This window comes from Hemicordylus capensis, chromosome 1, assembly GCF_027244095.1.
Source record: "Hemicordylus capensis ecotype Gifberg chromosome 1, rHemCap1.1.pri, whole genome shotgun sequence".
Lineage (NCBI taxonomy): Eukaryota > Metazoa > Chordata > Lepidosauria > Squamata > Cordylidae > Hemicordylus > Hemicordylus capensis.
In genome coordinates, this window is record NC_069657.1 from 429,730,742 (window position 1) to 429,748,451 (window position 17,710).

The 17,710-nt window shown below is 47.7% G+C and overlaps 2 protein-coding genes across 4 annotated transcripts in view; one reads left to right on the forward strand and one right to left on the reverse strand.

Annotated features, from left to right (window-relative positions):
- Window positions 1-16,491, reverse strand: part of LOC128352043 (transmembrane protein 247-like) — a 61,329-nt gene extending 44,838 nt beyond the window's left edge. The window contains exon 1 of one of the 2 annotated variants that reach the window (XM_053312263.1): window positions 16,108-16,491. The gene's annotated coding sequence lies outside the window, so the exon portion shown is untranslated. Of the gene's footprint in view, window positions 1-5,871; window positions 6,010-16,107 lie in introns of those variants that run through there. The other variant, XM_053312246.1, reaches the window with a different exon arrangement.
- Window positions 404-12,307, forward strand: LOC128352036 (transmembrane protein 247-like). 2 transcript variants are annotated; one of them, XM_053312199.1, is made up of 4 exons: window positions 404-597; window positions 5,375-5,494; window positions 5,760-6,149; window positions 11,855-12,307. In XM_053312199.1, the coding sequence occupies exons 1-4, from the start codon at window positions 469-471 to the stop codon at window positions 12,035-12,037; spliced, it is 822 nt and encodes a 273-aa protein (XP_053168174.1). In that variant the 5' UTR covers window positions 404-468; the 3' UTR covers window positions 12,038-12,307. The 2 variants fall into 2 exon arrangements, with proteins under 2 accessions (XP_053168174.1, XP_053168184.1); XM_053312209.1 differs by lacking the exon at window positions 5,375-5,494.
- Window positions 16,492-17,710: the final 1,219 nt, after the last annotated feature.

Here is a 17,710-nt window from a genome sequence, read left to right on the forward strand (position 1 = left end):
CTGTTGTTAACTTCATTTTTCTTTCACCCTTCCTCCAAGGAGTTTGGGGAAGCATACCCACTCCCTACCCCCGACCATTTTATTTGTTTGTTTGTTCAATTTCTATACCGCCCTTCCAAAAATGGCTCATGGCGGTTGACACAGAGAAACAACCAATAAATAAGATGGACCCGTCCCCAAAGGGCTTTATCATTATGACAACCCTGTAAGTTAGGCTGAGGGAGGGCTACTGGCCCAAAGTTACCCACTGAGCTTCTTAGCAAAGTGCGGATTTGAACTTGGGTCTCCCCAGACCTAGTCCGACACTCTAACCACTACACCACACTAGCTCCATGTATGCAAATCAGGTGCCCTACCACTGAGCTGAGCATCTCAGGGCATCTGTGTTGTCACAGTGTGGAATTGCTTACATCAGTTTGGCAGTTGGCCCTGTATGCTAGCCTTGCAGAGATTGTGCTTCTGTCTGGGATGCTATGGGACACCAGCTATAGACACGCATCATGTGGCAGTGAGAAGCTGGTGATACCAAAGGCTGCCTTCTGTGGTGTCCTGCCTTCTTTCTTACACTCTCACTGCCTTAAATCTAAATTCCCCATGGTAAGAATTATTCTTTGATAACATTCCTATCCCATTCCCACTCTTATTTCAGGAAGCTCAGATCAACTTACATATTATTGATTATTATGATTATTATTATTTTGCATTTATATCCCACTCTTTCTCCAAGGAGCCCAGAGCAGTGTACTACATACTTAAGTTTCTCTTTCACAACAACCTTGTGAAGTAGGTTAGGCTGAGAGAGAAGTGACTGGCCCAGAGTCACCCAGCAAGTCTCATGGCTGAATGGGGATTTGAATTCGGGTCTCCCAGGTCCTAGTCCAGCACTCTAACCACTACACCACGCTGGCTCCCATAAGGCTCTGAGGCAGTCTCCCATCCAGAGACTGATAAAGTGGCAGGCTTAGCTTTTACAGTCATCTCATAGCATAACTCTATCCTGAACGTATCCTGCACTATACAGCATCTAGTACCATTTTTCTTTGGGTGGGCGACAGTACAAGATTGTTCATTATAAGCTGCCTATATTGCTTTTCAACATACAGCCTGTAGGCCAACTCGGATGCAGTTTCCAAGTGAAACAAATTGGGAACATGAAGCCCTAATTTCAAAAATGACAAAGGCTGAAGAGGAAACATTAAAGGAGAAGCCATAGCAAACTCCTCACCTGCGGTGGAGTCTGGTTGCCTGCTGAACAAGCAAGTTACATGACAGATGCATACATACAGTATACCAGCAAATCAAACTCAGGTTCAGTTATCAGTCCTGTACCTTTCTTGGCGGGCGGGTTCAGATAACCTGCTGAAAGCAAGTAGGAAAAAAGTGGTGGTTCCTGGCAAACACATGTTTTTACCTTTTCTGTGTTGTGCAAAGCCAGGAATGTCAAAGTGGAGAATGTTGGGACCTCTTTGCCACCCTACATTCATAAACATCATTTGAAGTTGGCTTGACAATGTGGCAGAGAGATCCTAACATTCTCCACTCAACATTTCAGGCTTTACATGACATGGAAATGGTGGAAGCGTGCATTCTCTTGGAAGCACCACTTCTTTCCTATTTAACTTCTGCCAGTCCTATGAATTCCTATGCTGCAGGTGAGGCACTTGCTTTCAAACAAACAAAAACAATACACTGCACTGCTTGTATGTTTGTTCGTGTGTGTGTGTGTGTGTGTGTGTGTGTGTATGAACAAACAAATGAACAAAATATATGAAATGTTTGTTCATATGTGTATGTATGTATATTCACATCTCTCTGCCACATTATATATAGAGAGAGGATCTCTCTGCCACATTTTTATATATCTATATATCTATATCTATAATGTGATCACAAACATGACATCACAAACATTAGCCAATAAGAACTTCCCATAAGCTGATTTCCCCATTCAAGTTCTACCACATTGCAACCTAGAATGATCATTTATTGAAGAGTTTACCTCGGAACAGAAGAAGTGTGCATTCACAAAGTGGCAAAATTGCCTTTGTCATCCTCATAGCAATTAGGGATGTGCATGGGTCCGGACCGGCACGGAGGGGGGTCTACCTTTAAGGGCGGGGGGGGTAGAACTTACCCCGCCCGCCGCTCTTCCCCCTCCAGCGCTGCGTTTAAAATTGAAGTTTTCGGGGCGGCAGCGTTCCTCCCTGCCGCCCCTGCCCCCGTCGTTGCCCGGAAGAAGCTGTAATAAAGCACGCATGCGCGCATCGCGGCGCATGCGCACCTGTTGCCGCCGTGTGCGCGCGCGCTGCATATGTCACACGCACGCTGCATGTGATGTATGCGGCGCGCGTGCACCGGTGACAAACACACGCACACCGCGACGCGCGCATGTGTGCTTCTATTACAGCTTCTTCCGGGCAACGACGGGGGCAGGGGCGGCAGGGAGGAACGCTGCTGCCCCGAAAACTTCAATTTTAAACGCAGCGCCGGAGGGGGAAGAGCGGCGGGTGGGGTAAGTTCTACCCCCCCGCCCTTAAAGGTAGACCCCCCCTCGGTGCCGGACCACCGGACCAGTCCGTTTCCGAACCGGTTTGGAGGCCTCCAACATGGCCTCCAAACCGGTTCATGCATATCCCTAATAGCAATATATTGGTCGAGAATGTTTGGGATGGTTACCTCCTACAGCCACTACAATCACTATCACTTTAGCTCATGGTACATGTTTCCCCAGCACTCCTCAGCATCCAATGTGAATGGCACGAAGTGAAAGGTGAAGGCAGATCTGTGAAACTTGTGTGACCCACTATGCCAAGAGAAGTGCACGAGCTGTGTATGATAGCCCATGAGGAGCTCACCACATAGTCTGTTTTGACAGCTTGCCTGAAACTAGGGATGTGCCCAAACTGCGGTTCGAAGTGCAGTTTGAGAACTTTTAAGAAAATTAGAAAGGGAACTCTAAGAATAGGGAAAGCAGGTGCTTATCTGCTCTCCGCCACCCCTTCCAGCTTCCTGCAGGGGGTGTGTGACTCAAAAAGCCCTGCATGCCATCAGCACACACATGGTGTCTGCACATGCGCAGGCACCATTTGCATGGTCAGCTACACCACTCTGACCCCGCAAATGGCACCCGCACATGCACGGACACCATGTGCATGCTGATGCTCTCCATTTTCTTAAAGTTCCCTTTCTAATTTCCTTAAAAGTGCTTGAACCATGCTTCGAACCATGGTTTGGGCACATCCCTACCTGGGACTACAAAACAGGATGACTGCCAGACACCAAGTGGGCCAAAGTACATAGCTGGTCAGCTGCATTTGGTACAGAGCAGGGGTAGGCAACGTGTGGCTCTCCAGATGTTGCTGAACTACAGCTCCCATCAGCCCAAGCCACAATTTATTGGCTGGGGATGATGGGAGTTGTAGTTCAGCAATATCTGGAGAGCCACAGGTTGTATACCCCCGGTGTAGAGATTTTCAGGTATGTGTCAAAGTTATGCCAATATAGGGCAAGAATCAAAACCCCAAGCATTTGGCAGTCTTCAGTTAAGATGACCTTTCTCTTTATATAGACTAGACCTGGATTTCAGACCCACAGTTTTCATATGCAAGTGGGAACATGGATACAGTCTTTTTGAATCATGGGACATAGGAAGACCTTATCTTATACTAAGTCAGGCCGTTGGTCCATCTAGCTCAGAAGTGTCTACACTGACTGGCAGCAGCTCTCCAAGGTTTCAGGCAGGAGTCTTTCCCCAGACCTACCTGGAGATGCTAGGCAATTGAAACCGGGACCTTCTGCATGCAAAGCAGATGCTCTACCACTGAATACGAATACGGTGAATATTTATATGCCGCTTTTCAACAAAAAGTTCCCAAAGCAGTTTACATAGAAATAAATAATATAAATATATATTACTCCCTGTCCCCAAAGGGCTCACAATCTAAAAAAGAAACATGCTAGACACTAGCAACAGCCACTGGAGGGATGCTGTGCTGGGGCTAGATAAGGCCGATTGCTCTCCCCCTGCGAAATAAATAGAATCACCACTTTTTAAAGGTGCCTCTTTGCTCAGTTAGCAGGGGTGAACTACAGACCCATTTGCATCATATTTCTATGTTGCAAAGGAGATGTTTTGAGTCAGCTAATATATTATGTAGAAAATATGTATATCCTGCCCCTCCAGTGCAATACTGCTCAGGGTGGCTCACAAAAATACTAAAATACTCAACATGATCAAACATAAAACATTAATAAAATAAGTAAAATAATTAAAAATAGAACCCAGCTGAAACCAGATTTGAAATTTGAAAGTTGAAAAGGTTAAGAGATTAAACATCCACCAGACATAGCTACAGATAAAACACCAATAAGCCACTCTAAAAAGATGGGTTCTCGGGTGCTTTTTAAAAAACCTGAGGGAGGGTGCAAGGGCGAGCTCTTCCAGGAGGGTGTTCCAAAGCTGAGGGGGACTACAATGGAAAGGGCCATCTTATACTAAAGTTACTAATAAACCCTGCTGAATAAGAGATATCTTTTAAAGCAGTAGGTCTGTTACATTTCACAAGGACTGAGCAATTATCCCTGTTCAGCCCTGCATAACATCTCCCCAGTGGCTGTTGCTACTGTAAGATGTGTGAGCATAAGATTATGCCACTTTTTTGGACAGGGGACCACCTTCTATTTCCTTTTTCTATGTAAACCACTTTGAGAACCAGATACATATTTTAACAAAAATGCATTTTATGGTTTTCAACAAAAAGGGCCACAAAAGCCACTTTGAGAACTATTTAAATATTTTAACAACAAAATCTTGAGGCTATTCACACGAGCGTGCGAAGCCCGCTTTTGTACGCTCATGGGAACCGCCGGGATCGAGCCTAATCCCAGTGGCTGCATGGCGGCAAACCTACCTAAGTTGCCTCCTTGCTAGATGAGGTTAAAATGCCTTCACTGCATTTTTCGAACCGTGTGTCAGTCGCGGCTACTTGTAGCCATGGCTAGCACACTCATGTGGGGAGGGGGGATCCCAGTAATTCACCGTGCACTCGCGTGGTGCATTATTGGGGCTCTGGGGCAGTGCATCCCGGCACCCCAACCCGGGAGTTGCAGTGGGAGCCACTGGACATCTGGGTGGGCGATCTGTCCTTCCCTGCAGACTGCCTGCAAGCTCTTCTCACTGATCGTGAGAAGAGCTCCCTTATATAATGATTCCCAACCCCAAAAGGGACAGAAAGTTGTTTACATAGCAGAAGGAATGAGAAAATGATATGCTGGCATGGTCAGAGTAACTGCACCCTACCTATACCAAAAGCCTTCTTTTCATTTAAGCTAAGCAATGTTACTGTTTGTACAATGCTTCTGTACATTTATGCAGGCATCTACAAATTGCCATCTCGCCGGTGGTGAGTGCTCCCAGCCCTGTGGAAAGCAGGACACACAGCAGCACACAGATCTCCTCCCCAGAGTTCTCATTTCCACTGCCGTTTTTGAGAAGGTAAGAAACAGCAGCAATCCTTTCCAAGCGGTAGGAGAGGGCTCCCACTGTTTCTTACCATCCCCATATTGCAGTGCAAAGTGACAGAAGGCCCACTTCTTTCCTAAGACCTCTACCTGTGTGCCAGAAAATAACCTCAGGGGAAAGAGGGGATTGGTGGTGGCCATAAATAATGGAGGGGCCAGCTAGTGAGCTAAGCCTAAATGTGTGGATCCCACCATAAACAGCATCAAATATCCCCCCCACACCTCCAATCTTCTGCTAGGAAGACAACCCTGAAAATGCTTCATCTGCTCCCGACAACGTGACCGAGCCTACATCAGCTCTTGATGAGATGATGGAGCCACCATCTACCCCAAACGATGTGACAGACCCACCTGACCTCAAAGATGAAGATGTGCCCATGAGGACAAAGCCACAGGTGGAACTGGACAATCCACATCCTGGTCTGGCCACCATGGAGGGTGAGATGGACAGCTGGGTTCAAATAGAGCAGAGAAGCACCAAGCAGGCACACGCCTTGACAACCCAGCTGGAGAAGATGCGCCTCGAGATGGAGCTCACCATGACCAGATTCCGATACGAAGAAAAGGAGAAGCAGCGGCAGCACGAGGAGAAGATGGAAGAGATGCGGGTGCAGACACCATCCACGCAGGTAAGTGCAGGCAGGCAGAGACGAAAAATCGCGGAAAGAAAAGATCAGGGCTAGTTTTGTTTTACTTCCTGTGAACTTAAATTGGTATTATATTATAATTAAAGCACATTTTAATTACCTTTCCTTTCAGCTTCCTTATAGAACCCCCAAGGTAGCTAACAATTTCCATTCAGCACACAAAACTTGAGAGCAATCATTTACACACACACACACACACACACACACACACACACACACACACACACACACCTCAAAGAGACAGGAAAATGAGCCAAAACAGCAGCACCACCAAATGTTATTTTAAAAATAAGAGAGTCCCTGGTCACTACCCACCTAACCTTGAAGGTGGGGCACCTGGGCGCTTTCCAGATTAGACCCTGCAACGGGGTCACGCCGTATCTCGGAAGTGTGCTTCCACACTTCCTGTGTTATGACACCGCAGTCCCTACACGGACAGCAGGGTGCCGTTTACATTTCCAATGCCTTGTTTCAAATTTAATCATTGTGATATAGAGTTAAGATGCTGTATATCCGGTGTACGAAAGATGCTGGTTTTGGGGGTTGTTGGTTTCTGCAAGACTGCGCCCTCTACTGTTTACATTTCAAGTGCGACTTGCCTGAACAGAGGCATTTTGTTGCTGTTCAGCAGCTAGTCTGGACAGCGCCCTGGAAAGGATTTTGTCCTTAATGAATGAACAGACTTTTAGGGATAGACACTATTGGCTCTCCTGACTTTTATAACAGTTAATAATGATGCAGCACAGGAGGCTGAACATTCACTCTCAGCACTAAGGTGTATGCATATTTAACCCTCCCCGCCTCACTGTGCTATTTTCCTGATCAAAATCCCTCCCTCGATTCGGTTTGCCATACTTCTTTCCCCTCATGAGCTTTGCAGGGTGTAGACAGTTTAATCAGGAAAACAGGGTAGTGAGAAACGATTAGAGACCTCACGCCCAACCCACAAGCAAAGTTGCAGCTCCCTCTGCATTTCTGTTTAAAATACTAGAAGATCCAATCACGCATCTTCACTGTAGGAAGTATTTTGGCCCCAAGCAGCTCCTTCCTGTGAAAGTTGCTTGCAGAGTTGCTTGGTGAGGGTTTCAGAGAAAGAGGACCCCCAGCAGTCGCTGCAGTGGGTCAGTTTTTTGGCCCAGTATTTCAGACTTCGCAACAAACCATTGTTTACAGTGACATCTTAAAGATTGGGCGAAAATAGTTTGTTGTGGAGGGTACAGAGCACTTTAGACTTGCATGCTCACCTTCCTTCTCCTTCCTTCCTTCACACGTAAAGAGAAGAGATGATCACAAAATTAGTCCAAGGAGCAGCTAGCTAAGTTCTGCGTGCACTCCCAAAGAGTGATTGTGTACAAGGGGGAAATCCTGGCCAGAGGACCAGGAAGTGATCATCTCTGCTGTACCCAATTGCGCCTTGCAAACAATTACTTCCTGATCCTCCAACCACGATTTCCCCCTTGCACACAATCACTTTTCAGGAGCGCACATGGCTCTTAGCTGGCTGCTCCTTGGACTAACTTTGCAATCGTGAGAACAAGGACAGTATGTGCTTTCAAAGCATGGGTGTTTTCTTCTTCTAATTATTATTGTTTAGCCAGAAGATCAGTCCCCCTGTGGAGTTGGGCTGTGAGGGAATGGGTACAGGGTCTAACTACTCCTGCTGAAGTCCTTGTCTGGATCAGTCCCTTCCTTGTGGCTGCTAGTTGCCACGTTAAGCAGCAGCTTGCATTTGGCACCAATGGGCGATCCCTTTTCTTGACAAGCAGCTGCTTCAAAAAAGCCTTATCCCAATCAGTACAGTGCAGGGGAAGTGTATAAGACTAAGATCTGCCTTTTCAATCTGACAGCTATTTAATTTTTTTTTTTAAAAGAACCGCTTGGTAAGCACATGCTTAAAGTTTGACCCTCAGATGTGCATGCACCTAGCTGTTTTTTCCCTTGTGAAGGAAAAGACAAAGGATGACAAGGGAAAGGTTAAACTCCCCTCTCCTTCACTCAGCTCTTCCACTGCCAATTGCAGTCTCCTGACAATGGGGAGGCCCATGGTATTGCAGCACCTGAGGCAAGGTGCCAAATGCTGCCTTGCCCCATGACCCTGCTGAGTGCACAGCCCCTTTCAAGCCAGCCCTTGCAAGCTTTGAGGTTGGTGCAGGAATGGGGAGAAGAAAAGGTTGCCAGCATCTCCCCTTCTCTCCTTGTTCTTCTTACACCCTTTGCAAGGGGTGTGAGGAGAAAAGCTTGCCAGGGCCAGTTGTGTCCCAAAGAGCTGCTGCAATGTAGAGACATAGTAAGCTGCCATATACTGAGTCAGACCTTTGGTCCATCTAGCTCAGTATTGTCTACACCACAGTTTCTCAACCACCGGTCCCTGGACCGCTGCCGGTCCCCGAAGGGTTGAGTGCTGGTCCCTGACTGGGAGTCAAACCCCCCCCCCCCCCGCCCCCAACAACTGCAATCAAGGCACTCACTTTTTTAATTTTGCACATGGCACGGAAGAGGAAGAGTATCATGGAGGCATGGGACCCTTCTTGTGCCTTGCCTCCACGTGCTGCTGAGATCTTCCTACAGCTAACTTCCTACAGCTACTCCCTATCTTTACAGCTTCATACTGTATGCAGCGCAGGGGCATCAAGGAAAAGATATTGAAGGGCTGCTGGTTCTTCCATGCTCATTGTTTGCAGCCAAAGGTTGGTTGATTGAAACCCAGCTGCCTGTTGCGGCCGAGGCGCCTTGAGAGGGAACGCTGGTTCCCTCTTGCATCGGTGGGGCGTTGTGGTCCCTCGGTCCCCTGTAACCCCTTGGACTGCACTGCTGGTGGAAGACGGCGGTCCCCTTTGTGACCTTGCCAGGGGGTGGAACTTCTGGCCGGGATCATGCTGCAGTGAGGGCTAAGTGGCGGAGGGAGGGAGGAGCGCTGCCTTGGCTCAGGCTTTGCAGAAAGGGAGTGCAGGTGGACCTTTCTCGGGGGAGGGAGAGCAAGTACGCATACCAAGGAGGGCTAAGTGGAGGAGGGAGGCGGCGTGGTACGGGGAAGAGGCAAGATACCATTTTGTGCATTCATGCAAAAGGGTCATTAGATGAATGGCACTGGAATGAAGTGATCCTGGGGATTTGATGCCCAGCACAGTTCGTGACTGATCAAAACCGATTTAAAACCAGCTGCCTGTTGCGGCCAAGGCACCTTGAGAGGAAACGCCGTTTCCCTCTTGCATTGGTGGGGTGTTGTGGTCCCTCAGCCCTCTATAACCCCCTGGTCTGCACCGCCGGTGGAAGACGGCGGTCCCCTTTATGACCTCGCCCTGTGCAGGGGACAACCTCTGGCCAGGATCATGCCACAGTGAGGGCTAAGCAGAGGAGGGAGGGAGGAGGGCTGCCTTGGCTCACCTCGCAGGTACACGCGGGCAGCATGTGGGACCACGTGAGCTGCATGGCCCCAAAGGCAGGCTGGTGTGATTGGCGCATGCAGGGGAGTTGGGAGGGGGGCACAGAAACGTGCGTTGTGAGAGAGGATGGGGAAACACCTGCTACACTCTGGTATGCAAGGACAGTGGCGGCAGCTCTTGGACCCAGGCGACCTTCCAAGTGCGGTCCGGTGAACCATTGCCTCACCCACCCTGAACAGTGCTTCGTCTCCCCAGTGAGGAAGATGAGGCATCCACCACTACAACGCCCCACGCCATCTCAGAATCACCCCCTTCTCTTTAATGCCAGGTCCCCACCACTCTTCTTCACATTTTCTTTCACTGTTAAAAAAAACCCCATTCCCAGCACCTGCCATGTAACCGTTTTTAAGGATTTTTGGCAGAGCTGCGTGGGTTTCATTAGGTCCGCCTCACAAAGTGCACATCTAAGAGCAGGATCCAGATCAAGCCAGGTGATCATGACCAAACAGCATTGACACAAATGAGAGATGACTAAATTAATTTCAGTGGGTGGTCCTGACTAACGTCGTCTGGATCCGGCCCTGCGACTACACAACTCCAGCTAAAACTCCACCTCCATCAAGAAAGGGTTAAACTGTAGACTTCGGGCTCTACTGACAACTTGCCCAGCTCTCCTCTCCTCACCTTCTTTTTGCTTTGCTTGACATCCAGCCTGATGAAGAGTTTTGGGGAATTCAAAAGCTTGCTTGTATGTTGGTTTCATAGTTTTTGAATTTTTCTAATGGCCCAACATCCCCTCTCCATTAAGTAATCACAAGCACCCCCACCCCCACCCCGCACATACTGAAGACACACTGGAGACAAATTTGTTCACCCAGGCTTTTAGATTCAGGGGTTCTCAACCTTGGGTCCCCAGATGTTGGTGGACTTCAACTCCCATAATCCCCAGCCATAATGGCCAAATGCCATTGTGGTTGGGGGTTATGGGAGTTTAACTGAGGGACCCAAGGTTGAGAACCCCTAATATTCCATGTTTGCAAAAGATTCCAAATTTAATGATTTTAATGCTTATATTATTTTAATTGTAAACTGCCCAGAGATGGAAGTGTTGGGCAGTATAGAAGTCTGATAGATAGATAGATAGATAGACAGACTTGAAACCGGTTGGTTGGTCCGGTTGAGAAACGCTGGTCTACACAGACTGACAGTGGCTTCTCCAAGGTTGCGGGCAGGAGTCTTTCCCAGCCCTATCTGGAGATGCCAGGGAGGGAACTTGGAGCCTTCTGCATACAAGCATGCAGATGTTCTTCTCAGAGCAGCCCCATCCCCTAAGGGGAATATCTTACAGTGCTCACACATGTAGTCTCCCATTCAAATGCAAAGCAGGGCAGACCCTGCTTAGCAACGGGAACAATCCATGCTTGTGACCACAGCAACAAGATGATGGTATCTTGCCACCCTGCTGGCGCCCCAGTAATCTGCTGCCTGGGATGGCTGCTTCGCTCTGCCTCACAAGAGGGCCGCCCGTACTGAGAAATCAGGAGAATATTACACTAGTATCCAGCTTCAGTTCCAAGGAGGCCAACTGAAGACTTTCCAGCTGATGTTGGACTACAACTCCTATCACTCCCAGTCCAAGAACAGCTGAAATTGTAGCCCAAAAAATCTGGAGAGCCTCAGGTTGGCTACCTCTGAACTAAAGTCAGATGCTAATGCATGTAACATCTCTCTATATATTTATCTTAGGTGTAACCATCGCTAATCCCATGTGTGGCAGCTCTCATGAGAGTTCGCTAGCAGCTAACTTGATAGCAAGGGGGACGGGGGAGAAAATGGTGACAGCTGGCCAGTGGGCAAAGAAAACAGTGGTGAATGGTGGCAAGCAGGCGGCCAAAGAAGGCAGTGGGTGGGCAGGGAAGAAGACAGAGGGCAAGGAAGAAGATGGCGGGGGAAGAAACAGCAGGTGGGTGGGCAAGAAGACAGTGGGCGAGGGGAGAAAGTGCTGCGGTGAACTAGAGGCGCAGATGCTCTGCGCCCGGCCCAGCTAGTTCTCCTGATTTCTCAGGTGGGGTGGCCCTCTCGCAAGGCAAGGCAAGGCGGTAGTTCAACAAAGCTGGAGGTTCCCCCACCCCCGAGTTTAGCTTGCCCACTGACGTCAAGTATTTTCCTGCTAAAGTGTGACGTGGGAGCTGACAACTCTTCTCTGCATGAGAACACACCCTTGTTCCATGAGCCTTTTGTGACCCATAGTGTGTGAAACATGATGGGGGCGAAGTTACAATTTTCCTCTGCCTCTCTCCACAGCCTCCTGGAGGAAGCCATCACCTCCTCTTACCTCAGGACCAGTTCACCTTGTTCCTGTACTGCTTCATCTTCATACATATAATCTATATAGCACGGGAGCTGATATTCTTTTTCATTAAGAAGCATGAGATGTTCGCCATTGGTGCCATCATCATGTGTGCAATTAAAACATTCTGGAAGTAGGAGCTTTCGCAAGTGAGGTTCCCATCCCCAAGGCCCTGTGATGGTCGAACGCAGCATTGGATGCTGGTATCATAGCACTTCGTAGGTTTTATTGACTATACCCTCCTTTTCACCTTCCTATTCCCTGATGCCTACAAAGAAATTGTAAACAAGCCCTCCCCAGTTCCTCCAATCCTGCTCCCCTCCACAAAAGAATAAAACATGTAAATGAAACACACTGATGTACACTTAACTGAGTTTGAATAAATTATTTCAATAACAAGAGTTAGATTTCTTTTCCCTCTTGCTTGCTGGATGTGGTTAGCATCCTTTCTCTGGGAAGTTCTCTGACTTTAAGGTCTCCAAAGAGGGTCACCACCTTCTTTATTGACCCTGCTCCTATAGCCATTAACAGCAGCCTGACCTATGTATATTTAGCAAGTTTCCTGACATGGAGATAAAGTGGGGCGGGGGGGAGGTTCACTTGCAATGTTCAAGAGACTTAAAGAGAAGATGAGATTAAAATAATAGTCATTTTTTAGATATCTTTGAAGGGAAGGCCACCTCCAGCCTCAGAGGCAAGATGTCTCTAAATACCAGTCACAGGGTATGGCAAGGAAGAAACAGTTCAAGGGAGTAGTTTGTGATTATGTCATCGACCTCAATTCAAGATGGCATAGGCATGAATGTTTGGCATAACTTATGAACCACCTAACTGATTTTAACCAAATTTGCTACAGCTGTAAGGACATATAGGGATGGATCAAAGGCAGGGGCATAGCCACCGTTGGGCGACTGGGTTCAAAGAACCTAGGCACCCCCCACCCCAAGGGGTGGGCTAGTTTAGCTCCTAAATGGGGCCCCGCAGCCCCGTTTGGGAGTTAAATGGCCAGCACTGCATTCACAGCGCTGGCCCCAATCTAGCTCCTGAATGGGGCCGCATGGTCCCATTCAGGAGCCAGACCATGCCCCCCAGTCTGATGTCAGACACGGGGGGGTGTCTAAAAACCCCGTGTCTGACATCAGATGTAGAGGCAGGGCGAGCGGGCCGCTTTGGCAGCCAGACATGGGCCGCCGCTGGCCTGGCTCCGTTACTGCTCACGGGCATAGTTTGTAATGACGTCATCCACTCCGATTCAAGATGGCGGATAAGTGAACATCCAAGGTGCAAGTGGGCTAACTTGATGAGGTACAAGTGGGCTAACCTAACCTAACCTAACCTAACCTAACCTAACCTAACCTAACCAATTTGAACCAAATTTGCTACAACTGTAGGGACACATAGGGATTCCTCAACAGTGTAGTTTGTGATGATGTCATTCAGCCTAATTCAAGATGGCAGGCACATGAACATTTGAAGTGCGAGTGGGAACTGATTTGGACCAGATTTGGGATAGTTATAAGCACACATATGGACACCTAAACCGCATAGTTTGTGATGATGTCATCCACCCCAACTCAAGACGGTGGACGTTTAAGAGCATGAACATTTGAAGTGTGAACAAAATTTGTTACAGGTGTAGGGACACATAGGGACGGCTCAATGGCGTAGGTTGTGATGATGTAATCACCGCCAATTCAATATGGCGGACATGTGAACGTCTTAGGTTGAAGTGGGCTACTTGTGAGGATGGTAATTATCAAGATTATATTTATGTTTGTTTATTTAATTTATTTAAGTGCATTTACATACTGCCCTATAAAAAAGGTCCTTGGGCGGTTCACAATATAAAAACTATGAAAACATTAACGTAATTAAAACAATTTAAAATACAATAAAAACTCTAAAAACTGAAACTAAAACTATAAACTAAAAGCCTGACTAAACAGGTATGTTTCAATTCCTTCTTTAAAACATTCAGAGAAGTGGAGACTCTAATTTCATTAGGAAGCGAGTGAAAGGAATGTAGGCAGATTAGTTCTTACCAGAACAACTTGTTTGTTACGTTAAAAAGGGGAAGAAGAAAAAAATATCACCACCAATCATATGGTCACATTTAGTAGCTTGTGGAAATACCTTTCCAATGACACCTTACTTAACAAAATTGGCCAAATAATTACTCAGATAATGAGATTTAATATGCATGTTATGCTGGCCATCTTGACATCATCACAGCCAAGCGGCATGTATGCAAGAGTGACACCATGGTAGTTCTCCATCTAAAGAGGTTTTCAAATTTAAAAAAATCAAAACCATCCATATAGATTTATCACAAACCATGAAAGCCATGAAATTAAACATACTTCCAGACTATGGTAATTTTATTCTGATTAATTTAGTGCTAGTGTGATGTCATGATCAGAGTGTTGGGCTAGGACCAAGAGAATCAAGTTCAAATCCCTATTCAGCCATGAAACTCAATGGGTGACTCTGGGCCAGTCACTTAACTCTTAGCCTAACCTACCTCATGGGGTTGCTGTGAGGATGAACATCAACATGCACACTGCTTTGGGTTCCTTGGAGGAAGGGTAAGATAATACATGTAAATAAAACCAAACTTTCAAAAAATCCAAAAGAGAGAGATGGACAGCATGACCCTAAGCATCCCCAGTGTATTATTATTACTCACATACATGTCCCTTTCTCCAAGCTTAGGCCAGTATACATGGGAAATCCAGTTTATCCTCACCACAGTCTTATGAGGTACATAAGAACAGCTCTGCTGGATCAGGCCCAAGGCCTATCTAGTCCAGCATCCTGATTCCCTCAGTGGCTCACCAGATGCCTCTGGGGAGCGCACAGGTTTCCTAAGCCCTCTTTCCTGCTGTTGCTCCCCAGCAACTGGTATTCAGAGGCTTCTGCCTCTGAGCCTGGAGGAAGCCTACAGCCATAAACATAGCCACCAGTGTTCCCTCTAACAGAGATTTCCAAATGTTGAGTACAAATCCCAGAATCGCCTGCTGCAATGGCTTTTGCTAGGGGATTCTGGGAGTTGTAGTCAACAACATCTGGGAATCCCTGTTAGAGGGAACACTGGTAGCCACTGATGACAGGCTGTGTGCCTTTTTAGCCCTGATTTGACTCTGTAATTGCTCACGCTTCCCTTTTTATTCCTTTTTAATTGGTTTTAGCACTCAATATAATTTTTATTCTGGTTTTTATAGCTCTATTGTGAGTTTTTTAACTCTATTATTTTATGTCCCCCTTTTAATGTCTTTTATGCATTTTATTACTTTTAAACATAATAGTAATAGTATTATTATTATATTTTTCATTTTCATTTTTCGTACTTTTAGCTTTTTTAGTACTTGTATTTTTTAACATGCAATCACCCTCATGCATTCTTAGTATTATTAGTTCTTTTAATGTTAATATGCATCATCATATATGTAACCACCTATTTCCACTTTTATTTACTTGTATTCTTTAAAATGTATTTTTATGTTGGTCTATGACTGTAATAAAAGATGATGATGGTAGCCACTGATAGAACTGTCATCTATGAATTTGTCTAACCTCCTTCTAAAGCCATCCAAGCTGGTGGCCACCATGTCCTATGGCAGCAAATTCCACAGTAGGTTAGGCTGAGAGAGGTGACTGGCCAAGGTCATCTACTAAACATCCTGGCTGAGTCGGAATTTGCACCTAGGACTCTCCCCAGTCCTAGTCTAACACTCTGACCAGTATACACATTAGGCCCATTCACACGTTGTGTTCAACACTGGCACAAGCGTACAATGCACACAGCTAAAGATCTGTGCACAGATACAGTCATTCACACAAACATATGTGCGGGTGTGGAGATATCTGTACATTGCATAGCATAATGTCTGAATCTATTGGCTCTTGAGGAATTGCAACCCAAGGATAACTCAGTGGTGAGTCCCACTGAACTCAGCAGGACTTACTTCTGAGCAGATATGCATAGCAGCAGGCTACTGGGCTCCTCTGTTTTTCAAGTCCCTGAGTAAAGATGCTTTCAGGAGGCAAGCAGAAATCTATAGTCACCAGTGCCAGAAAGCAGCTTTGGATTCCTTTTACTTGGTTCCCCCCATATCCTTTCTGCAGAGATGGCACAGAATCGAATGTAGCATACAACTGACCCCAAAGTATCCTGCTTTTCATTTATGAAGTGATGGGGTTAACTCACCCCCTGGCCATGCTCCTTGCACGAGTCTTATGTCCAAGCTGTAGGTAGACAGTCAACAGGTTCCACTCACTTTGAAGAAAGCCACCAAACTGGGGCTTGTGTTGAATCTCTTCCTGTCGGCTTCCTCTCTAAACGAAAGGCAGCAACTAGGAGCTGGAGCGTTGTACCTGCGGAACCTTGGTCTGTCACAGTTTCCTTTCTAAAGGAAGACTGAAGCAGCGAGCATCATACCTACTGAATTTCTGCCTGTTGCACAGCTCTCTCTCTGAAGGCAGAAAACGGAGGAAGAACTGCACCTGAATCTTTGCCTGTTAGTCAGAGGCGTAACTAGGGAAAACGGCGCCCAGGGCAAGCACTGAAATGGCGCCCCCCCCGCGCCCCCAACATACTACATTATACTTAGGTTTTTCCTCACAAGCGCCCGCTGCCGCCGCCATGCCAGGCCACTGACTGGCCGCCAGACACCAGCAAAGCAATGGGGGGGGCGCGGGGGCGCGGAAGGGACTGCTCGTGGGGGAGGGGACGCTGATGTGCTCCCTTGACTGCTGTAGCGCTGCTGCACTGAGCAGGAAACATTTGTATTAACAAAAAATTAAAAAAAAAGTTAAAAAAAAAATTTTGTCATGGCGGCGCCCCCCATGTGACCAGAAAAGATGGCGCCCGGGGCACGTGCCCCCCCCTATAGTTACGCCTCTGCTGTTAGTTTCCTCTCTAAAGAGCACGAAAGAGTAGAGGGCTGCACCTGCTGAATCTCTGCCTTTCAGTTTCCTCTCTGAAGGAAGTCACAAGGGCGGCTCTAGGGGGGTGGCAGGAGACAGAATGCAGGCGCCCCTCCCCCGAAAAGTGGCTTTCCCCCACCGTCCCCCCCCCACGTTTCTGTTTCAGAAATCTGCCGTGTGGGACACAGCTTTCCCACCTATAAATGCACTTTGCCCTTTCTGTGCCCCCTCTCCGCCCATTATTGTTCTGTTGCCGCCACTGAGGAGGCAGGAAATGGGACGTTGTATCTGCTAAATGATCTCATAGTTTGTTTGCTCTCGGAGTAGCGGGAGCGTTGTACCTGTTGACTCTCTGCCTATCACGCAGCTCTATTTGCATTGCAAAAGGCACAGCGCCTCGGGGAAAGGGGGGGCGGGAATGACGACAGGATAGGGAAACCCTTAATCTGTCTTCCCTTCCATTGCCAAGGCTTCCAGCGCCAAAAACAGCCAGGCGTCGCCAGGACCAGAGCGCAGCAGCCGTAGCGCGCGCGCGCCTTTGTGAAAGCGGCGGAGGCGCGCGTTTCCCCCACACAATGGAGTCCTCCCCCGGGAGCCCCTCGGAGACGTGACACGCGCGGCGCGCTGGTTTGGCGGCGTCCGCGTCTGCCTTGGTACGTGCTGTTGCCTCAGCCTTCCGCTTCCCGACGCCTTGCTCGCTCCTCCGGCTCCTACGTGAGGTCCGGCAGCCGCTCGCCCGCTGCCGCCCATGCATAATTGACTGCTTTAATGAGTCCTGACCGCGAGGTGCTCAGAAGGCTTCCCGCGCTTCACACACACCAGCTTCTCCTTCTGGGCGTCCTGCGCGCTTGACTCGGCTCCATGACTATTATTTCATCTCCTGA